At 39.4% G+C, this 24,750-nt stretch overlaps 1 protein-coding gene and 1 long non-coding RNA gene across 2 annotated transcripts; one reads left to right on the top strand and one right to left on the bottom strand.

Annotated features, from left to right (window-relative positions):
* Positions 1–1,039: 1,039 nt before the first annotated feature.
* LOC130137666 (uncharacterized) lies at positions 1,040–3,525 on the top strand. The gene is made up of 2 exons (XR_008816028.1): positions 1,040–1,274; positions 3,326–3,525. It is a non-coding gene; the product is annotated as an uncharacterized LOC130137666 (long non-coding RNA).
* On the bottom strand, positions 2,545–20,892 carry LOC115672087 (agamous-like MADS-box protein AGL31). The gene is made up of 7 exons (XM_056309465.1): positions 20,578–20,892; positions 6,661–6,730; positions 6,075–6,136; positions 5,889–5,988; positions 4,747–4,788; positions 3,131–3,172; positions 2,545–3,047 (listed from the first exon to the last, which is right to left on the bottom strand). Exons 1-7 carry the CDS (start codon positions 20,766–20,768, stop codon positions 2,928–2,930), a joined length of 627 nt encoding a protein of 208 aa, XP_056165440.1. The 5' UTR covers positions 20,769–20,892; the 3' UTR covers positions 2,545–2,927.
* Between the last annotated feature and the right edge of the window lie 3,858 nt (positions 20,893–24,750).

Consider the following 24,750-nt stretch of genomic DNA (forward strand, 5'->3'; position numbering starts at 1 on the left):
TCCGGTAGAAGTCTCGCCTTTCGATTCAGTGATTTAGATTTCTGAGAATCCAATTGGCCCGAGCCGCTGATCTGGCGGGTGGCGGGTGTCAGAGACTAGAAAGGGGGAACGCAGTCAACTCGTCTATCCTTGTTTTTCGGGGACTGAAAAGGTTGTGTATATTTTGGTTGGCAAGTGGCAAAGGAAAAAATGTTAAGAAAAGGAGAATCTTTGACACCTGCGAAAGGAGCAAAGGTGCCAAGGAAGCTCCATTCACAGTTAAGGAAAAAAATCGCAAAAAATTTCAAACTATGATATGGAATTTTTTTTCGCGACATCAAAAATCTCAAATTATATCTACTTTTACACATTTACCTTGAACTTTTTCTTGTGACATAAACATGCCTAATTTGTATCAATGTGACGCATTTATCCTCGATCGAGGTTCTGTTAGATGGCTTTTGAGAAAAAAATAATGTCGTTTTTATTTAACTTAGGTTATGTGGGTGGTATGTTCTCATTGACAGAATTTTGACGGAGAGTAAATGTGTCTCACAAGTATAAGTTTGAAAAAGTTTAAGACACACGTGTCATGATGGACATAATTTAGGGTTTTGGGTGGCTTTCGCCCACGCATTTATACGACAATTTTGTGAATGGGTCACGCTATTTTAATCGGAAAGATAATGGTGATGTATAGTCACTGTCTTGTGCCATGCGTGGCGTTATTTTCAAAACGAATCCCACTTCTTATCTAGTGTACTTAATAAAGTCACTGATATTTCTGCAGGTGGTGGTTAATAGAATCAAATTTCTCCACTTGTAATCTTTTTCGTATTAAAGTGAGATACCCCCCCAATGGGGAGGGATTTCCGAAAGAAGGACAGAGTCTCACCGTGGTGCAATAGCGCTTCGAAGAGCCACCGGGCAAACCTAAGACGGGTCCAAACGTAAGGCGGACTCTGCTCTATTTATCCACTTTTTAGTAACTCGAAGCACCCCACCTTCAAGCGCACGCGCACGCACTCTCACGTCTGTGCCCCTCTCTCTCTCTCTCTCTCTCTCTATCTCTATCTCTCGTGGAGAACTGCGCATCCGAAGCAGAGTTCGCGATGGAGATCATTGCAACGATCGAGTGAGTCGAGGGCTGTATAATTTGTTTTGGGACGTGTCTTATATCGTCTCTCTGTCTGATCAGAAGCTTTGGTAATAATGTCAGTTGATAGTTTCTGGCTCGTTGCCCGCGGGATCGGATCGTGTTCTCGGACGCAGTTTTGGTCGAGCGGATTCGAGAGGTACGGCATTCGATTCCTTATGTTTTTACGAGCCTTCCCTTCCTTGTTTCAGTTGCGTGATGATGATCTCCTGCTTTTGTTGCCACTTTCCATTTCTTTTCGGTTGCTTTTTTTTGCATCGTCGCGGTTGTTTCGTTTGTGTGAGCAATAGTTAGACTCCCCTTACAACCACTTTTGTCAATCATTTCGTGCGCTCGTCCCCCACCCCCGTCTCTGCGCATTCTGATGTAAAAAACGACGGATGAGAGAAACACGTAGAAATCGCGCACGCAGCTCAGCACGATTACCTGGTCCGTATAAGATCGATGAATCGTATGCTCAAACGTCCCATGTCGTAACACAAGTGAGAGAAAAAGATTCGATGCGCAATAGAAGTGGAGAAGCCATGACATTTGTAGTGTGTCGGCTCGACGATGGCGGATCATCGTGTTTTCGTAGAGTTGCCATCGAGTCTTGAACTCAGCTTCTTCTTCGTGCATAGGCATGTGCATGGATTGCTCGGTGTCTGCAATTGTGTAAGTACAAGTGTCCACCTGAGGTTGGTGGCAAAAGTTGGCACGAGTCGGTGGATCATTCATAAGATGAACTGTAAATCTCCAACCAAATTGGTTTGATGTTGCCATGTGACACGATCGGTGTCTCTAACCCAAATAATGCCATCAATAACCAGTAAACCATGGTCGAAAGATCTGTAGCACGACACATACAGAAAAAAGATTGATACAAGTAGGAATAGCTGGTACTAAAGGATCAACGATTACCCACCCAGGGGAGAAAAGTGTGGGAAAGAGTAGAATTGCGGTTACCGAGCTCCGATCCATCTTCCCCTACGAAGCATTCTTGTTTGCAAACCGACGGCGAACCGAGTCTTCAGACGGAGGGGAGTTTATCGGGCCTATTATTCACTATTAGCCTTTCTCTTACCATTTAGCCAAAGCATATCTAAATCAACGAAGACGCCTTGTAAACCCCAAAGTTTTGAAATGGTGGAATGGAGAAGCGCTTCTGCAAGAATCACATAACTGAACAAAAATAACCACATTGCTGACTACAGGGCCCCGGTTTTGCTCGTTGTATCTCTCTTGTAAGCTGTGTAGAAAGGCAAGTGTGAGCTAGACAATGTTTAGTTTACTCTTATGATATCCTCCAAAAAGTTAATTTAGACTCTGCTTTTTTTTTAAAAGAAAAAGAAAAGCCCAACTCTCGTCAGAGAGTAGAAAACAACGACGCCTTGTTAACTCCAAGTGAGAAGCGATAAAAACAATCTTGGTGAAATAATAGCCCACAAAAGTTACTTTTATTAGACGTACACCATCAGGTTTGGTACATCCAGCAATTAACAGTACATCCTCTCCGGATCAGAAGAGAGGATAGAATCGACGACATGGCCACGGCCACGGCAGTCATGAAGAGAATCACTTGTCACCAGCACTCCACAGATCACAATCTACAGATCATAATTGACCTTACGAGTAGCAAATTCTCTCGCGTCTTAATAGACAACAACATACAAAATCAAAATGGCAGGTAACCTCGTGCATTTTGTATCGGCGAGGTTGTCGGCAGAGTTTCACTTGGTCGAAGCACGAAACTTGCTGCAACTGCGACCGGCCTCGTGGTTCTTGAACTTGGGCATTGCCGTCTCCTCCGTAATTATTGGAGAAAATTGAGTGTAGCTTGTTGAGATTGGTCAACGGACTGGTTGTCTTCTAGCCCCAAATGTCTAATTGCAGCCTCATTCGAGGGTTCATCATTCGCCGTCATGGACGCTATCTGCACATCATATTGCATATATATCAATGACACGTATACAATTTGCCAAAGAGTATCTTGAACAGAAAAGTTGAAAGACACACCTCCCTCTCCAGTAGTTCGTTCTCTTCTCTCAGCAACCTTTCCTGTAGAGAATACCAATGCATCAAACTCGATATAGCTGGAGTCTCTAACATTTTGATCTATTTTTTTCTCTATTGTATGAAAAGTTGCACCAGTTTTAAATTTTTATCAAGTTTTATCAACACTTTCTTTGTCTATACTGTCTACAGAGTCAGAATCTCACATTCCTTCAAAGCTGTGCACCAGCAGACTTCAGGTGACACTTGAAATATCGCCCTGAACTACTGGACAGGTTAATACTGTCGTTCCTTTGAAAGTTGTTTTGTTTACCTTTTGGAAGCCGATGATTACACTTCCGAATAGTTTATATCTTCCACAGGATTTATACCTCTATATTGTTGATGCTCTGTCCTCATTACTTTTCTGTCTTCTTTTTGAGTGGTGTGCTCTTGACTTCTTATGTACATATTCCTGTGTTACTGGGTAGACTTGTTAGCTGGATGTACTATATGTACTAACCAAGTAACATATCCCACACGAGACCTAAGCCCCAATGTAACTTCAACTCTGAAGTTGGATCGATTAGATTATCAACATTTTTCCCTTGGCAGAGAAACAAGCTGCTTTCAACTGCAATATGCAGTTAATCTTTTGCGGCATTCTGAAAGTGGATCCTCCAATATAGTTTTGAAATGGAGGTAATCTGGGCAAGAGGAGAATGACCTAGCATATTTCAAACTCTTTGCCAGAGCATGAAAAACTCCCAGTAATGGAGTTTAGTGTTGTTCTCTGGAAAGTGGAAAACCCATTAGGACATGTAAACTTCTCAAAGAGAAGTGACGATAGGACTCGACAAGAAATACAGCAGCAGATGATCCGGTTGAGCTTCCTTAGGATGCTCTAAAGAGGGAAAGTTTTCTCCTCAACTCCACAGGATAAGGTAGGAAACCTTTTCCTCTCGGTCTGCATATTAAGACATTTTCTGCTGACAGCAAGAACGAATAGTGATTCCTTCTGAGACTTGGTTAGCCTGTAACCAGGCAGCAACATCATTGGTTAAAATTGGTGGGTTACGGACCTAAACCAATACATGTAAGGAACTATTTCTCGCACAATAAATACACTACTTCTCAATTCTTTGTAGTGTGTTTTGTCAGATGGTTCAGCCCCACTCTCTATAACCCACCAACCCAATCACCGCTCTCTCGATGCTGTCACTGACCAATTCTGCAAAGGTCACTCCGTCTCTGAGCATTGCTGGCAGCCACCCCACCCAATTCCCAGCGGCTGCCCTACCCCATGAAAGAGAAGAAAAGAGAGGGAGAGAGGTAAACAGACATTTATGAAAGCGAGGGGGTAAGAGATAGTTGTGGAGGTGGCAGCCTTAGTAGTCGTCTTTACAGGTTAAATTCACATGGTCGTGAAGTGAAGTGCACTTATGGCCACCTAAGTCCGCCCCTCAGTCCCTACGGTCAGATAGAATGGCTTGACACTTGCAGAAGCTATATCCATCAGAATAGAAACCTTCGAGTGGCATTTTGAAGAATCTAGATGTACATATAGTTCTGCTCCAGAAATTCAATTGATACAGGAGGAGCTAATTAAAAGAAAGGAAGAAAGAGTTGAAATTGCATACCTGATCTTGGAGAGTAATGACAGACTCCGTCATCAGCTGAGTCTACAGAAAGAATTACTGATAAGAAACAAGTCATCATGCAAGAATTGTGCATAAGTTGCACAAACAACTGGATACAGCTAGAAGTCTATTGCATAAGATCAGTCAAGCCTTATTCTGCCACTCGAGCAGCAACTGTTGCCTTATTTGGCCACTCAAGCAGCAACTGTTCACGGCCATTGTGGAGAAATCCTTTACAAAGGAGATACATAGATCTGAAGATATAACACAGTGCCTTCAAAGAGTGGAACAACTTTGTCCAATTAAATCAAATCTAGAAAACGGAATTGAGGGTTGGAACAAGCATACTAGAAAAATTCTTGAAATTCTTTGGGGATTATTGATTGGTGCTGAGCTACAATGGTGCGAATTAAACTCTTCTATGGTCAATAAGATCATAAAAGGTTTATCAATCCCAGTTTGTGCAAATCCAGAACATGTGACTGGAAGTCAAAGCAACTTTGACCTCATTGTATCAAATTTGAATATTCAATTAACTAAGTTTGGAGAAACTCCACGCCTGTATTTGTCCACATGTTAGTGCCATTATACTACAGACCCCCATTACAATTTAAGAGAACCGTGTAAATATCCGGTGATCTACCCTGGAAATGTTGCACAAAGTGACCTCAACGGTAAACTAATATACTTGACGTGGAGTGGGCCCAATGTTGCTAAAAAAATGTTACCATTCAGGAGGGAGAAAGTGAATGTCAATGGAATCTTAAGATTATGCAGGGACAAAATTATAAATTAGGAAGAAGAGTTGCAAGTCCGAAGTAGGTTCATCTTAAAGAAGTGATAAATTAAAGTTCAAAAAGCTGATCACGAATGGTCCAGTGATACAGCATCATGGAAAAAAATTCTGGAGAGAACAATCCCACGATAACTGCAGTTAACATCCACAGCCACACCCTTACTCAGACGAACTGTAACTGCCAATAATTAGATAGATCAGTCAGCATAGAAAGCAAAGATTTATGGGCCCCAGGTTAATCTCAACAGCACTCGCATTGTATTGCAATTTCATAGAATTCAAAGATATTGTGCCTCAGAGAAGAGGGATTAAACTTTCGCTTGTTGAGGAAAATCAGAGACGACACCTTTCTGTGTCGAGTCTGCACGATAGCGGCATCAAGTTGTTCTTCCAAATGCACAAGATCAGTCACACTGACATTGTCATCATCTGGCCCTTCCACGTATCTGCAACAAATGGAGGAGGAAAGAATGGTAAACAAGCTTAATCCTATGCCTGATGAGCTGAAGTTGGAGAAGCCAAAGTATATTGCCTTTGAACTAACTGCAGCAGCTGTGAGGGTGATAGCAGGCTTGATTCTCCAGATGGGCATCCCTAAGAAAAAACGATCATTAAGGAGTGGATTTTGCGGCTACAATAGTAGTTGTGTCCTAGAAGATGGATAGCAATTAAGCGCAAGTGTAGGGAAAAGTATGTATGCAAAGCTACACAACTTTAGTCAACAAGAATCGTGACTACAGACAACACGTAACTGATTCAATGGCATGTCTAATCTGATAAAGATGCTCCACTGCACCATTACGTATTAAACATTGAGTCTTTCCAAAGAATTAATCAATTAAGTATTGAAAAGACCAGACAACACCCGCCAAACCATTTTTGTAAGTCAGGCTACTAACATGATCCAATTTAGACAGATGGAACTCAGATTGTGATTTAGCATCTAAATCAATGATAAATCTTAGACGGATAGAATTTGAATGAAGACCTTTTATGGTTTCCTCTTTAATGGGATTTAAATCCGACTGATCCTTGGTGTCAGCTCTATTGGCTTTTTCCTCAGATCCCAATGAAGTAATGCTTTAGTATCAAGCTCTCAGTACAAAATTAGTAAATACCTCGTTAGCATCTTTGGAGCCCTCTGCTTCTTCTGAATGATTCCGGTAACGCTCAAGGATCTCAGCCAAGCTGAACCAAGGACTCAGTGCATTTAGTACTATAAGTATCAAGACTGTAGATCACTAGATTAGAGCCAGACGCGAGGCTACACTAATCTATGACAGAGTCTCAAAGAAGGTCAGAAAAGGAAGCAACATCAGTCATGAATGATGCCAATGACGTAGTGATCAGTGCACTGGCAGGAAGGAATAGAATGGCAACATCCAAATGCAGGAAAAGCTAAATATAGGCATGAAGAAATGTTATAGAAAAATAGATAATAGCTCCAACATGTTACTCCAGGACCAGCAAGGGAGATATTTGACGAAACCATACCTAGCCAGCGGCACATAAGAACAAAAGTAGGAGAAGGATATGCCCTAATCACCTCTGAAGGTGATTCCAGCTCCTCAGACATCTATCTACAGAGAGTATAGCAGAGTATAGCAACTTGACTAGACTTATGTAGAATGCTGAGGGTGTGACGGGTGCAGTCAACCATTCCAATTCGTAATCGATTACATTCATATGGCAGTGATCATCTTGTAGAGTATGAATGGTATAAACTGAACAGAAGCATAAGAATCGGACTACATCCCAAAATTACTCAACCCAAGCCCTTCTTCCAGCCAAAAATTCAGAAACATCAGTATTGACCAGACTGTAAAACTCAATGAGATAGATCTTCCACATATAGATGAAATTGTTACATCAGAATATTCTTGCTAGAATCTGGAGTTGCCCAGAAAGTTCGACCGTTGTCACACAAAGTAAGTTTTATTATAAAAAGCAAAGAATTCGTTCTGTCATCAAGGTTGCAGCAAAGCTGATGTCACATGTTCCGCTTATAAACAAGATTGCTCCACATTCTCTAACCCAAAAATGTTTTACTTGTCCAAGAGCCAGCACGAAGGTTCATATGTGAATAAAAAACCAACACACATTCTTTAAAATGACATCCAACTCAATACACATTCTTAAAATGACATCTACCTCAAATATTATATGAAGCAAGCATCCCACAGAGACAGCATGTGATTCAGTAAATGGTCAGTTGAGTTTAATACACCGGGAATCTGTCTCTTCGCGGTCTAACCAGTTAATTTCCTAAATATGTGTCGTCCTCTGTCTGGCCATTAATTTCCTAAACAACATAAAAAGAATGTAGGTCCCTTTAAATTCTTAAAACGTAGTCCAGACATTTGTCTTTAAGCCAAGTGATGAGATACTTCTTCTGGGAAAAAATAAAACCCAAAACCTGATCTGGAACAAAGATCCAGTTTTTAACGACCTTTTGATTGAGCTTAAGATTATAACAGCAAGATCAGCACCGGTAATTGTGTTTTGACCATAATCCTCAGTAACTCCCAAAAGAGATTGCCTTTTGACTTCACAACCACTTCTTTAAGAAGTCTATTGAGTGGTGGGATGCAAAGGTCAGACAAGCAAACAATTCAAGCCAAGAAACAATGAAAGGAGAATTTAACCCCATGCCTAAGGTATGCATAAAATAATAAATCTCGACTATAAGCTGAACCACTGAATCTGACTTTATGACATATGACCAGCTAAAACCAACAGAGAGAAAAAGCCCTTTGATCCATTGCCAAACAGCATTAAGATGATATTCAGAGACATGCTAGAGTTGGCGAGTGACATATAACCCCAGCAGCCTCTTGAGCTCACCATACCAACTTCGTCTTATAAAATGGCAAGACCATATAATCATCACAAAGCATCAAGAGATTTCTGTGAAAAAACAAATCGAGAGACATTCATTCAAATTCAAAAACAAAGCATTTGAGTGTATGAATGAACAAATAAATTCTACGCCCATTTCAAGATTAGGAAGATATAAAGTTCTATCCTTATGCAAGCCGATTTACACCTAGCTAACCAGATAATTCCAAATGACAATGAGAAATAACATTTTCAAAAGTTGATAGGAACCAAATCTGATATACGGCAACCGGGCTTCTATCAATTGCTATGCATCATTAAGTTAAAACAGAAACAAAGGCACAACCTACCAGGCAACTGCCCACCAAAAAATTAAGGCCATTAGGAAACTCCATCAGCAATTTTTGTATAATAATAGCTCCACCCAATCCTCCAACCATGCAATCTTACAAGTGAAAGAAGAGATGGGCATTGAAACTCTATTGGAAAGAGATAACTGGAGAACAGATAAGAGTTATATATTGATGAAAGCTTCATCTTCCATGTCTCAAGGTTGGGTTCGAGGTTGCATAATAAAGGAATGGGCCTTACTCGATCACGACATGAATTGAGAGCCTTACTCGATCATGACATGAATTGAAGCAGACCCAAACGACATGCTTATATCAATTCAACCTAAGTAATGATGCTTCAAAATGGATTTTGGCGATGCCTTGTTCAACTTATCAATAATATAGAATCTTTAAGTGGTTTTCAGTTTAACTGGTCACGCGGATTAACAGGTTTGGTCTTTCATTTATTGGCAAGCATAGTCATACAGTCCTAGTTCTAAATGATGTCTAATGTGTTACCTAAGGATCGATTGCTTCATTTGGATACGCCACGTCCATGTTCCAATCATACCATCTCCCACACAAATGAACCTTGGATGGAGCCATACCTAGTGTACGTGGATGGGACAATTTGCATGTTTCTGCGATAGATTAGTTGAGGTGAAAGGCCGGAATACCTCGTACTCTTTCAAAAATTAGCGTCCAACACTTATTGGCCTTAAGTAGCTTTTAATGATATCGTTGAAGATAAGTTATTGTCAACTTTCCTTTGGCATTTCAAAGGAAAAATTCTTAACATGTCTCAAAAGCAAATCATGGAAAAAAAAGGAGCAAAAACAAGGATTTAGGTAATGAATAAACCTAATTATGAAGTGGTTCTTTGTGTACATACTTAAGTCAAAATATTAAAGAAACATGATATGACCAACTTGATAGGCTCATAAAAGATCTAGCACCATGTTGTTGTGGATTTCATCATAGAAAGCAATAGAAATGCACATGAATCCTGTTCCTTCCCACATAGAATGAAAGACATGATCGAACTCCTGACTTTATATTGTTTGTACGTTTAAGTGTTACTTTCTTGCATTAGATTCCAGAAAGTTGTGATGTAACAACTGGCAAGACACATTTTAGTAGTTCAAACATTGGTTCCAATATTTTCAACCTCACAAATGATCTAGTAGGCTCACTTAGCCAAAGATACCAAACAACTCGTATTTATGATTTCTGAGGAAATTGTAGCCCTACCCAAAAAGAAAGTGAAAAAGGAAAACTGCCAAAGTTTATCTTTCTCCAACAGCATTAAAACTATCAGATGAGGTTGCAAGCCTATTAACTCAATGTACTTAACCAAAACAATGATGAGGAAAAAGGAGAAAAATATTAAGATGAGGAAAGGAGAAAAGAGGCAAGGTTTATAGCTGATCATTTGCTTTGATCAGTAATTTGACCACCAATTAGGAAATATCAAGGGAATCATTTACCGACGCCATATTTAACTTAAATTCATCAGAGTCGTGTTATTTGACGCCATATCCAACCTAAATTCATCAGAATTGTGCTATCCATCAACACGTCTATGTGTACTTTTGTGAAGACATGTCAACCTATTTGTTTAGTCACTTTTAATAAATTTTCACTCAATAGCCATATCAAACATCAAATCACAGTTAATAGTTAAAAGATAGAAATTCGGATTTTTCAGCTTTTCAAAGAATTAGAAAGATTCATTTTGTAGGTAATCAAGTTATACATAGGTAAATCAAGGTTATTTCACAATTACCAATACTGAACTAATATTTGCGAATGATTAGTTCCCTAAAAGAGAGTACTATCATAGATTCAAGCCTATATCAATGGAGGAGACTTCCTGTTTACAAAGTCATTGCTGACTCTTATTGTCAACCTTGTCTAATCTCGAGTGTGGTTTATGAGAGTGTTAGTGTGGGTGACTTCAACATTTCCAGCATCACTTTAAACTGAAGAAGAGTTAAGAAAACTATGTCATTTACTAGAGCCTTCATCAATAGTGGCAACCATATATTCATACCATTGAAAGAGAGCTACGAAAATATGCTTTGAGAAATATCAATATCCACTTTGTTCTACGAACATAACAAATAATCTGCCAATACAAAATAAGTAATCCATTCTATCACACCACCTAATCCATTGTTCATTGGTTGTCAATGCACATCCTTCTTACTTAAGCCCTATTTGTTTCGCAGAAAATAAATGATTTGGAAAATATTTTTCTAAAAATAATTACTATAAATAATTAGTTAAAAAAATGTTTTCATTATCCACGACAATTTATGTCTAAACATTTTTATGGACGGTGAAAATATTTTTATTTCGTTCATTTTTATAAGCAATACAAGTGATCATTTTTAGGAAAATATTTTCCAAGTCATTCATTTTCTGCAAAACAAATTCACCCTTATTAATGCCACTTTAATCATCATAGGGATGATTATAACAATGATAATTGTTAATGTGTATTTGCAACCATCCTCTCAGGCTCAAGTTGGTCAGCATCTATTTATTTGTGACACTTAATACAACACTCCCTCCTCTTATATCACAAATTCTCTCTTTCTCCAGAGCAAGACTTACCCAGCCCATATTAGTTCTTATTGAAGGAGCTGAACCTGCAATACTTAAAAAATCTAATTTCGTCCTTATGTATTTACCCAGATGACCTATGATTGGATGTCTTTACAGGATCATATGATTACCTACTTCCTAGGCAATAGACTTTTCATACGAAAAGCAAGATTATGAATTCTTCTGGCTCATGGATGGATGGCCCTATTACTTGACTGAAAGTTTTTCTGCTATTTATGTTATCTTGTTATCTGTAGTTCAATAGAGCTTTGAACAATCATTTTGCTTCAGCATAGCACGTATTAGACATGAAAGAAGACAATTGTTTTTAGCAGGCGACTCTGAGCAAAGTCAGATGTAAGAGATCCATGCATTATGATTGTCATCCGTTGAAGTTTGACTAGAGGAACACGTGACGAAGTCCTTTGGTACTTGATGCCATCATTATTGAACAATTCCCACGTAGACTACTACATGGTCAGTTTGGCTAAAGACTAAATAAGCATAATTCTAAATTCATAAAAAGAAAGGACCACAACATATGTGAGTATTTAACCGTCAAAATAAATATTTAGAATCCACAAGCAATATAACAGTATCAGGACAAACTCAACAGATTTTGCACTATAAGTGCACAGCAACATAAGTCTCATCCAAGTCAAAATTGTCATTGCACTTTGGTCATTCCCCTGACACAGTTACTTGCAAAAAGAGTCACGTTAACAAACAAGACCAACTTGTCTCGTATGGTCTTGTATTTCATAGTCGCTTCCATTCGAAATAATTGTTCAAAATGTGCTGCACGTCCTCTGACTAAACAAAGAAAAAATCGTAATGAAATTGATTATAAGAAAGAATCATGTAGGAATTTCATAAATATTAACAGCGATTACACAAACATTAGAGTATGCTAGAAAACTAAAATAGGTGAATATATTAACTCTATCCTATAGTTGGATTGCGTCACTCAATAAAAGCTAGTACCGTGTATTTTGATTACATTGACTGCATAGTCTATTGCATGATGAACACGTTCAACCAATAACATTAACATATACGACATGTTCCAGAAATTTTACATGCACAAACTTCTAATAAATATGCTGAACATGTTGAAGCAAGAAGATAAGCATATATAACATGTTTGAGAAACTATACACGTAGAAACGTCTAAAAAACAGTGTTTAAAAAAAGTTAACCACAATCTTATTTCCCAACACTTACCCAAAAGCAAGTATAATTAGTTGACCCATTTATGATAGCGGCATAAGCAAGCTCAATTGAAATGCACCACACATCACGTAATCATCTTGTTATTCTTATTTGTCTTCAAATCAAATTACCTATGTATCGTGAGTATCAAACGGATCTGTCTTCAAATCAAGGCAAGTTCTTTATGTTCCCCATTATTTCATGTTGTCACCGTTTGTGTTTTTGGCTCAATCAAAGGACCATGCACGGGAATCAAGGAGTATATCGGCCAACTCAAGCGCACAACATCCCAATACAATGGCACGTACACAATTCGCATGATCGTTTGTTAGAAAGTATGAAAACGGTCATAAGATCTTGGTAGTGTTAGCCGATAGTCCAAACAGTGTACATCAAGGGGCCATCGTGTTGGAGAGTTTAGTAGTTGAACCCCCTATATAGCGTACAAGTATTACCTATTCTAGCAAGAGAAAACAATACAAGTGCTCTCCACAAACCCGAATCAAGGCACTGATAAAGGGCTTGGGATACTTAAGAGTACAAAAAGTGTCAAATTCAATAATCGTTGGGTTCACATGGGCTACATGTGAACTTGAATGGATATGTAACCGTTCACATGCACGTGTGAGTTTTGTTAGACAAATTCCATACATGAGAATTATTGTAGTGTAGAACAATTAATATATCCAAGCTGGCCCATAATTCATTGGCCTAAGCTTTTGAATGAAGGTGGGTCCAATTGAATATGTTAATAGGCTCGGACTTGAGCTCACTCCTGGCAATCTCCTCAAGCAAAAGGTATTGGGCCTTTGTTGCACGCTATCAACAACTTGTATAAGAGTCGATGGTAGATTTATGGACCCCAAATCTATTCAAGTTAAAATATCTTAATGCAAAAGGATACCTAGATTAAGGGGGAGCAACCTAACACTCTGCTCACGTGAGAACGAGATTGCTCGAATACAATGTAAGTTGTGTTAGAGAAATCCCACGTTGGAGAATTGCTGACGTGTAAAGTAGTTATTATATCCTAGTTTGCCCATAACTTATTTGCTCAAGCATTTGAGTGAAAGTAGGTCCAACTGAATATGTTAACGGGCTTGGACTTAAGCTCCCTTTGGCGATCTCCCTAGGCGAAAGGTAACAAGCTTATGCTATACGCTCCCACTAGAAACCTTTAGATGTTTTAGGCTCTGAGTATCATTTAGCTAGTGGCATGAGCTTTTTCAATAAGGTTTGGACGAAAAAGACTGCATGAACTGTTGTTAAATGGGTCAAACTGGTGTCAAAGTGTAAACTGATCATGGGCCAGTGGGCTAGCTTTGCCCACCCGATCCACTAAGTCCAATATCGGAAAGTGCCACCACTTAGGCCTAATCATGCCGGTATAACTCGGACTTTTGAGGAAAAGGCGCAACCTAGGCAAAAAATTGTAGGCTTAGAACAACTTGTTCTCTTGAATACCCAAATTCAGCGCTAAGGAATTTATCGACACTACATATGGTATTCATCTTTACTTGGTGATGAATAAAGCATACCACTTTGACGAACCTTGCACAGGTCTACCTAAGGGTACTAAAAGTCCAAATATCAAACTGTATAAGCCTTAACTACGCACCTCTCAGAATTATGCATGCCATGGTTAAGTATAATTGTTATAAAATCGCCGATGCCATTAGTAGATCATCCATAAAGCAAACATTAATTGAAGCAATTCAGTTGAGAACAGTATTATCCCCCATTGTGTAGCTTTCACTACCATTATACATTATTAGAAGTGATTTTCAAGGAAAAGGCTTGATTGATAGGGAGACACAATGAGAGAGAGAGAGAGAGAGAGAGAGAGAGAGAGAGAGAGAGAGAGAGAGAGAGAGAGAGAGAGAGAGAGAGAGAGAGAGAGAGAGAGAGAGAGAGAGAGAGAGAGAGAGAGTATACCATGAAGATTTTCTAGTTGATAGGGAGCTTGTTCGTGCCAATTCGAAGAAAATTCTTTTTTCATGACAATATGAAGTCCAAGTATCAATCAATTTCGTTATCATGTTAGATCCAATTATTGAATAAGTGGATCAATCATTAAAATTTTTCTTATAGTTATCAAAATATACCCGATAACTGTTATTGACAATGAAAAATCCAAATTTATGTTGACCCTTCTTATCAAAATGTGTTGTATAATTTAGCAAAGTACTAAATTAGAATGGTGTGTGAATTGCAACACATTGAACCAAACAAAATTAAGGAGATATATTACATTTTTTTGGGTTGAGCCACCTAACGCAATACCAATAGGGAAAGTTGCTTGTGGTTGAAGGAATTGAAGAAAGTGGAAATGAACATGAGGGAAAAAGCTACATGTCAAAACGATCTAAATTCTCCAAGGTAAAGTTGATAAATTCACGGTGTTTCTATATCGTCCAAACATTGAGAATTCATTTTAGTTTTGGGCTTGTTCATTTTAGCTAAGCTAAACTTGACTTGGTCACCTTTTCATTGAAACAAATGTCACATTTCGGCGCCTATTATATGTGTGTGTTACCATACCAAGCTTTATACTATGCCCATGTAGTTGAAGAGCAAGGCTTTGTGGCATTGGGATGAAGTGTGAGAAATGCATAAGGGTTGACAAATTTGATTCATGGGAATAGCTTTAGGGTGTTTGCGCTAGATTCTCAGGATGGCATGATTATCATCTTAAAGAATTTCTTAAGGCAGGTATTGGCCGTGCACAAACTGATTGAGAGCTAATGTCGAACTCTTGATGATGACCATGGCAGGCTAAAATCAGTTATGCTAAGGTGATCCGTATGCCTTGCTCTAGATAATTACGAAATGGTGGAGGATGCAACTCGCCATATTGTCCTTGGGAACAAATTATTTAGGGAAGGCTGGCCTGGTGCTCTTGGCTCATCAGGCGCTGCACGGCCTCATCCTTGACCAAGAAACTTTCGACCAATGACCAGTAGCATTAGAGTAAGTTTCTTAGACTGTACGGGTCGATGCCAAGAAGAGATATGTTGCCACATCTCCAAAGAGGAAAAACCTCCGCTAGCTTGCTGATATTAGGAGATGCCCAGTAATAGAAAGAGGGTGCTACCAAGGGAGCACAATTGGTTCGGAAGCTACACATGTCAAGGAAAGCATAAGTGACAGAAGATTAACCATCGACTTTGGTACGGGAAGCAACTGATAAGAAAAGTGGTATGTTTTGCTGGTGAGCGTTTACCATTCATGAGAGTCCGAAGAGAGTGGAGTTGCTAGTTAAAGAAGTAAGAAAATGACAAAATAGCCAGCTACGAAGGTTATGTGGAAATTAGGTGGGGGAGAGTGCCACAATCCGATTTTTCCCATATCCATGTGGGTTGAAGAATGGGGCTCCGTGGCATCAAAGAAATAAGAGAGATGCAGAAGGGTTGACACTTCCGGATGGGAGTGGAGTGTTTTTGTGCTAGGAACCCAGAATGGGATGATTATCTTCTTGAAGGATCTTTCAAAGCAAGTTGGTCCTATGTACAAAACAATAGGGAGATGATGTTGTTCTCTTAATTATGGCAACGGCAGGTCGTGACTAGTTATTATGCTGAAGTGATCTGTATGTTTGGCTTGAAGAGACCGGATTCAAGCTAAATAGAGTGTGGTACAATTGGATACAAGGATGCGATTCGCAAAACTGTCCTCGAAAACACCTATTTAAGTAAAGTTATTCTGGTGCTCTCGGCTAATCAAGCAAGCATCACGGCCTCATCCTAGGCCAAAAAACTCTTTGCCCATACCCTCCTACTACGATAGATGTATCAATATTAATTGGAATTTCATCATAGAGAAGTACCATAAGATGTACAATCCCTTCTTTGAAAAGTATGAGAAGAGGCTAGTGGAGCGACTCCGAAGACCTAGACACCCATCCAGAGCCTTAAAAGCACGTGTAAGATGTTCTTTTAAAGGAGGAATATAGAAGTTACTGCATGTCTCATTTTAGTAGACTCATACCAATATAATGGATATTCTAAAGAAAAGTTACAGGGAAAAAAAAGTTGCCATGGCTTAGATATCGTTCTCGAAAGAAGAGCAACGTCGTCAGGGGAAAAGATCAATAGACGAGGCTTGGATTTCTTCACGAAAAAACAAAATATTCATCATGATAGTTGAAATATTCACTATTTTATGATAGGCAGACTCTATTTTAATCTCATTGATAATGAAAAGTAATAACACAGACTGTGAAGTTTTACGCGAACACTATAAGATAATTCAAGTTCTTCATTAGAATTCTACGTTCTAGAAAATGTATCGATAAATCATGGGCACCTCAATTTCTTGAAGTAGTTGATCATGAAAGGAACCAAGTCATCACATGCACAAAATTTTAAAAAGTTTTAGTGAGATTTAACTCAAATAAGAGTCTTAAAAGAAGTGCGATTCAAATTGAAAGGATAATCTTACCTATTGAAATTGGACTCCTATCAATTGCCAGGATTTTAGAAAGTTTATTTTTTATTACATAGGCAAGGTATCATAATTCTTGTGAGTAGGAGTTTTCTATCTCATATGGCTCATTGATCAATTTTTGTGGTTTCATTTTTTTTAATAAGTTAACCAAAAGCGAAAGAAAAGAGGATATTCCATGAGCTTATACATATGCATTTGCTTGTAAAGCTTATACTTTAGAAAGTGATTATTATTTTAAAGATTGAGCGATGATCCTCTACAGGTAGATACTGAAGAAACCCAAACCTGCAGACGCTTATGCAGCTCTACAGGTTACTTGAATTATTGTACATTGTGAAGTCCTTTCAAGTTGTTATTAAGGAACGTCCTCATTTTCTGTCAATTCCATTATTCGAGCATTGACAACTACAAGGTGTTAATTTAACAATTGCACGAGGGCTTAAACGCCATGACTGACTAATGATATAGCGATGGCATGTGTCCATTCGCTAATTCCAGTGGATTGAAAAGGTATATGAAGACGAATGTTATTTGCTACTTAAATTGCAGCTCTTTTGGAAAGTTGAGAGCAAACATATGCAAAAAACAAACCTTCACAAAGATGCATGTAGATGACTTCACTTTACTTTGGCCTAGTGTGGCGACCAAGAAATTCCTGAACAGTTGGTATGACAGCTGTTCCTTAAACAAACTGTCCCCCCAACATTTTAAGCAAATAATATGAGACAATATATTGCTATGTTTCCATTTCAATCTATTTTGAGTGAATGCGCCAAGAAGAAGCTTAGGGTACGACTAGCAAGAAAAAGTGTTGTTTGGTGTAGCTTATCGGAAAAAGGATCACTAGAGATTAATGAAATATTTTGTTTGGTGAAGGCACCCAATGGAGACAAATTGTATTCCAAAGTATCCTTTGGTGTGGCTTAGCTTATCAGCAAAAACCACCACAATAAATTAGTGAAAAACTTTTGTTTGGTGAAGGAAAGCAAAGGTGGTGTAACGTAACACTCATGAGGGGAAACGCAAGTCTCCACAGCTTCGTCAAAAGCTTGGTTTAGGAAAAAACTAGAGAAGTCAAACGGTGGGATAACGTGTCCCTAGATACTCATAAAAATCTTGGTTTGGACAGGAAAACAAGTGAAGTAAAATGGTCAATTTCGCTACGCAAGATTTGACCATTCACGTAAATCTTAGAGAATAATGGTAAAGTTAAGAAACATAAGGAAACCTCAAAAAGACGAGCAATGTGGTTATTGGTTAGTGAGTCTCAAAACTCATAAGTTGTTTGAGCGAAAAAAATAGGTATTTAGGATAAGATGTGAGCAATATAAAACGAATGATACAATAGGACGAGTGCGAAGTTTTTGGTGTTAGAGGTCCAAGAATTGTATAATTATTTTACTCACGAATCTTTAGATTTTGTATTGGCCACTCGTGGACAATAGGTAGGGAGTTGATGCCACTCTTCCACGATGCAAGTAGAAACCATTACAAGTCTTTCCTCGAGGAATTGGAAGCTCAAACATAGCAATACAAGTATGATAAGTACTGGTAACAGAATTTGCCGTACTGCTATTAGGAATCAATACGGGAAGGCAGTCTATCTTCTAACTAGCCAGGTACATCACGAGTCCATCACCACCTTGACAAAACCGTTATGTCAATGACTCCAAGCACAATCCCTTCAGGTGTTCAATCTTCTCCATCTACGCTCAACGAAAACTAGCAATGTACATATATGTTAGCCTAGTGTCATGGTCCGATTTCTCCCATTACCTAAATGGGCGTAAAAGTTAGGATTTTGTGATATCGGGGTCAAGAGTGAGAGATGCACAAGGGTTAATAGGAGCGACGTCGGGATTTTGTGCTAGGATCCCAAGGATGGGACGATTATCATCATAGATGATTTCTGAAGGCGGGGTTAGGAGCCAATGTTGCTGTCCTCATTATGGCCATAACATGCTGAAACTAGTTGTTATGTTGAGGTCATCTGTAAGTTTTGCTCAAGAGATTGGATAGCCGAACTAAATTAGGTGTGGCATAGTCTCCTATGAAAATGCTATTCGCTATACCATCCTTGGGAACCCTGGCTCATCAAGATCATGAGGCGCTGCAGGGACTCATATCGATTAGGAAGCTTTCATCCCACAACACAAGTGTACCAATCCAACTTGCACCTTCCTTATATTCAACATAAAAAGTTTACAAAGGTCCTTGCTGAACCACCTAGCTTTCTCCCCAAGTGATTCCTTGCCAAAAGATTTTAGGAGATTGCTTCCCAACTCTTTCCATGTTTGCCACTAATCTTTCTACTTTGTTTTTTTTTTTTGGTAAGGTTAATCTTTCTACTTTGTATATTGCAAAAAGACCAAAATATGTCATGCATGTTAATCTAATTCTCATATGCTTCACAAGAGCACATTCATACTTATCATAATCGTGCAATATTCTTTAACATCTTAACTACTATGATGAAGGTGGTCACGCGATCGTTTGAAACGGTAGCTATCTTCTCACAGGATTCGCATCACCAATACAATTTCCCAGTTCTTTCACCTTTCAAAAATCCTTTCTTCTCTCTAGAGTCTACAACACAACTACTATACGTATGCTTTGCTTCCTAACACTGGAAAGGTCGACGTGGCAAAGCTCAAGAAATCAACAATATTGCACTATAATCTTAACCTTTTTTAACTGTCAGAACGAGGGGATGATGTTCAAGTACCAAGAGAAATTTTGACAAAGAGAATGCTCTCACTGAGAGCCCATACCTAGACCGCACGAAAGTGCCCGAGACGGACGACAATCCATTAACGTCCCGTGGAAACTCTAAAATGCGAGAGATAATCATCTACGAGGCATGCACCGCCAAAGACGATCCACTCATCGCATCCGATGGATGCCAAGGTCAAAGCTGACATGTTTCAGCTTGAATGTCGGACTGAAAGGACGACTCGAGCAGCGTCCCCCGCAAAAAGACAGTGAATGAGGGGAGGGGGACGCAGGAGCCAGCAACGAGTGGTCCAACACAAACTGTGCAAATTCAATAAGATCAATTATTCTCTTCGACGTCATCGAACCCTATCGAGCTTCCACCTTTTTTTTTTTTGGGGGGTCAAAGAGCTTCCTCGTTAAAAAAGCAAAGAGGATGAAGAAGAAGAAGAAGAAGAAGAAGAAGAGGAAGAAACCAGTGGCGTGAAGTTCTAGCAACCGGGCAAAGAGAAAGCGAGTCCCAATCGAGTATTATATGTAGAATCGAACCACCAAATCACGCTATGCACCGCGCAAAAACCGCAGTGCAATGAACAAAGTAGCGAACGAAACGGGAGGAGAATCGCAGTCAAATGTAGCACGAGGCGAGACGGGTCTACTTCGTATCCGTGAAAAGGGGGGACGCCCAATTAATTAATGGAAGAGCCGAAGCCCAAAACAAGCGGAGATTTCCATAAAAGGAAAGAAACCACGGTCCCAAAACGCGGAAAACGAGATTAGAACGGCGACAAAAGAGAGAAGGAATTATAAAAAGAGAAAACCATCTCCGACTTTCTAGAAATCACTACTTAAGAGGGAGAGGGAGAGAGGGGAGAGGGAGCGCACCTGTTGTTGCCGCCGCTGCAGAACACGTACTGCTTGCCGCGGCTGGAGAAGACGAGGAGTGCGACCTCGACGTCGCAGAGGACGGAGAGCTCGCGCGCCTTCTTCATCAGCCCGCCCCGCCGCTTCGAGAAGGTGACCTGCCGGCTGCTGTTGTCCTCGATCCGCTTCATCACCACCTTCTTCCTCCCCATCCCCTCCCCCTCCCCCTCACTCACTTTGCCCTAGTTTTTTGGCGCCGACTCGAGAGCGAGAGAGAGAGAGAGAGAGTAGCCGGCGAGATGACAGAGAGAAGGACGAAACACTCGCAAATCTCTGTCACTCTGTCACTCTCTCTCTCTCTCTCTCTCTCTCTAATCCCCAGAACAAATGAGGAAAAATATCAAAAGACGCGACCGTCCGTTCTGCTCGTACCCCCTCCCCCCCCACCCAGGCATTTATGTTTCGATGTTTTTTCGATTTAAGAAATCGGCCGGCGGAGGGACCGTCGACATTCGAATCGGTCCGTAAAAGGTGTCGTGGTCCGGTAAATGGCCCGGGACACGTGTCCGGCCCGCACGTGCCCCCGGGACGGTTGCGGCTCCGCGAGGCGAGGGTACGCTCAGGCGCAGGCTCAGGTCGCGTACTTATCCCGTCTTAAAAACCGAAGTGACTTTTTTTTTTGTCGTTTTCCCTTTGTTTCAATCGAGATCTCCGCGGCGCAGGGTTATTCCGTTCGGTGGAAAGGTCTTCCGTAGCTAGTCATTCGGGGTAATAGCATAAAACGCCCTTAAATTTTGACTCAATATACAGTACGATTCTAAATTTTTAATTTATTCAGTATAATTTTTGAATTTTATCTTAACGTGTAATGTGATCTCTAAATTTTTAATCCGTTCAATATGATCCCTAGATTTTTGCTATATGTTTAATTTAGCTCCTGAACATTATGAAAATGTACAATATTATCCTTCTATAAATTCTCAAGTCCGGAGATAAAATTGATTATTTTCATAAAGTACGGAGATTAAATTGAACATGTAACAAAAGTCCATGGATCACATTAAAGTTCAGGGACTCTATTGTACATTAAGGTAAAGTTCTAAAACCACATTAAATAAATTAAAAGTTCGGGAATCACATTACACATCGAGTCAAAGTTCGGGGATTATTTGTGTCGTTTTCCCTTCTTCGTCCAACTTGGGCATTCTACTTTGTTGTACGAAGGCACGCCCCCAAAAAAATTATGCTCACGTGTCAGATGTTTATCTACATGCGCGACGACAAGATTCATCTAACATGTGTGCATACCTATCTAGATACATGTAGTTGTTTGACATGCAATTTGGTCAAATTTGAGGCCGGCTGAGTCTCCGATCAACAATTCGACTAGCACTCACAGATGGAGCATCGAGGCATCTAGATTTTATGACCCGAATGGACCCTCCGATGTTTTGATCAGTAACTAAAAGGGGGACGACAGAGCTTGGAGTTTAGACTGCAAAGTTGACCTATGCGTACCAAAACGAGGGGGCTCTTGGGCAAACTTAACTCTTGGTTCCGAGATCGGACTTTTTCTTTTTTCGTCTTTCCTATTATTTCTCAACTCACTCTCAGACTTTTACGTTGTCTCCTTGCAGGGCGTGGGAGTCGAAAATCACATTTAAAACTAAACGTCCCCACCTCTAACTCCCTGAGAAGGTGGGGAATCGAACTCCCCATTTCCCTCTTCTCAAGTAGGAAAGAAGGTCACTGGGGCAAATCCCAGTGGTTCGAGATCGGACTTGTCTAGATCGATTGTATCATATCATCTATGCGAGCTTACAAGAGCTTTTGCATTTTGGTGCCGGTTGGGTCGTCGCTTCCTTTAATTAGATTGACGTGCTTAGGCCGAGGGGTTTCGACGAGGTTTTCTCGTGGATTTTTTTTTTTTTGGTTGATATCTCGTGGAATTGATGGAGGCCTGTTTGTCCAAAATTTAAATTATTCTCGATCAGAATTATCCTGTCAAGAGATTTCTCTATTCTTTTGGGCAAAGTGTGGACACTCACATATTCGTTATTGTCATATATTGTTCCTACCATTTGGTTACGATGAAAGAAGAGCGACGCCTACCGTTTGCCATGTTCGACCACGATCTTTCGAGAAGTACCTTTTTGTGAAATATTGTATTCTTTTTTTTTACCTTCTATTTATTAAGTGGAAAATAATCTTCTGCAGATTTGAATTTTTCGTAAAAAAGTTCTTTAAGACAATTTGTCCTCAACATTAGGGCTCCGTTTTGTTTCGTAGAAAATGAAAAACATTTCCCTAAAAATGATCTCGTATCGTTTGAAATGATTAATCAATGGGAATTATTTTTATTATCGACAACAATTCATGTTTAAATATTTTTTCGGATGATGGCAATATTTTTCGTTCATTCATTTTTTTAAGCGATACAAACGATCATTTTTACAAATCATTCTTTTTTCCACAAAACAAACGGAGCCTTGGATAAAAGATAATGTACTTCGAGAATTTTTATAAGACATTTATTTTGCAACTCGGACTCGTTTATTATTAAAGTATATCTACATCTTAATTACCGGTGGTAAGTCGAGAGTTGGTGACCAGATACAGCAAAACATTTCTTATCTCAACAAGTCAACCAATACCTCTACCTCTGGTCAATACCACAAAAAATCTCAAACTATTACATTTTACCTTAATCTAATTTCAAGTCACAAAAAATAACAAGTTAGTACACCCATATTGATTTTTGTGAAACAAAAATCAGTTTAGGGTAAACGTGACACGATTGTCCTAATTTGAGTTTTTTGGTGACACGAAAATTAGTTTGGGGATAAATATAGTATGAGTGTGCCAGTTTGAGATTTTCGGTAATATTAACTCAAAAGAAAAATTTTTAAAAAATTACCCAGCATAACGATTCGGCCCATTTCCAGTTATATGTGACGTAAGAATGTCTCGCGTGCCTTAAAGCCGAAGAAAGCAGAAGGCCTTTGTAACTGTGGGAAACGCCTGATGCATTGGAACTGCAAGGATGCATTTGGTAACCATTTTATCCCCGGAAACAATTTCTTCTTAGAAATGATTTTTTTTATTCCATTCCCGGAAACAATTTCTAAGCATTTGAAGACGTTTGGTAACTGTCCAAAATTTCTATTCCTGGAATAGAAAAAAAATAGAAATGCATTTGGTAACCGCACAAAATCTATTTTTATTAATAATATTTTAATAATATGTTGAATTTTTTAATATATATATATATATTTTTTTTTCTTCTTCTCCTTCCTTGGCCCTTGGCCAAGTCGCCGGCGAATGGCCACAAGCCAGGGCCGATGAGGGCAAGGGTCCAGCCCTCGCCAGATCCGGTGAGGGCGAGGGTACAGGCCAGGAAAGAAGAAGAAAAAAAAATTTCTTTTCCATTTTTGATTCTGGATTCTGTTCCAAAACTGATTCTGATAATAAATTTGTGCCTGGAAACAAAAAATTTACCAAACGAATTTTTGTTCTTTTTTTGTTCCAAGGATCAAAAAAATAGAATCATGCACTGTTTGGCCAATTACCAAACATGCTCCAAAAGTCATTCTTGATCGTTCGTGATTGGCCACGTTTTGACCGGAACACATCGTTCGGATGTGGGCGAATATCATCAGACAAAAACACAGTTTGTCATCAGTACGGCACAGTGCTCGAGGAGAAAACCAATCATTTTGACAACATATCAGATGATGCAACCCACATGTTGTGTCTCCATATCTGATAGAACTCACCATTTATCGGTGGAAGCCATTATATTCGATCGTCCAAAATGCATTTTAGCCTTCGTAATAATAATTCCCTCTTATCTTTGGGAAAAGTTAGATGCGTAAGATGCGGTCGCGCTTAGCATATTGACTTGTTTCGTGACCGGCACGCGAAATATTGTCGAGCACATACTGTGCGACGCATGAATTTGTGTGTATAGCGATTCATCTACTGAGGGATGAACGCCTATTATAAGCGTGTTTTTGTGTCTTTTTATAAAGTCTGGAAACCGATCGCTCAAAATTAAAGGAAAATTACAAATGGCTTCAACTAGTTATTGGAAAAAAAATCTAATGGATTACTACCCGATTTGAATCTGTCGATACTCCTTTTGCTTAACAGCTTCATTTTTTTAAGAGAAAAGCACACCGATTATCATGGATT

The sequence above is a fragment of the Syzygium oleosum genome, unplaced genomic scaffold (assembly GCF_021117445.2).
Source record: "Syzygium oleosum isolate NSW1041296 unplaced genomic scaffold, Sole_v2.1 Sole_v2.03, whole genome shotgun sequence".
Classification (NCBI taxonomy): Eukaryota; Viridiplantae; Streptophyta; class Magnoliopsida; order Myrtales; family Myrtaceae; genus Syzygium; species Syzygium oleosum.

Coding starts and splice junctions, on each gene's coding strand:
- LOC115672087 (XM_056309465.1), bottom strand. CDS start 20,768: ATGGGGAGGAAGAAGGTGGTGATGAAGCGGATCGAGGACAACAGCAGC. Junction 4,789..5,888: donor TGCAGACTCGACACAGAAAG/GTGTCGTCTCTG, acceptor TTCTTTCTGTAG/ACTCAGCTGATGACGGAGTC. Junction 3,048..3,130: donor ACGAACTACTGGAGAGGGAG/GTGTGTCTTTCA, acceptor TATGATGTGCAG/ATAGCGTCCATGACGGCGAA.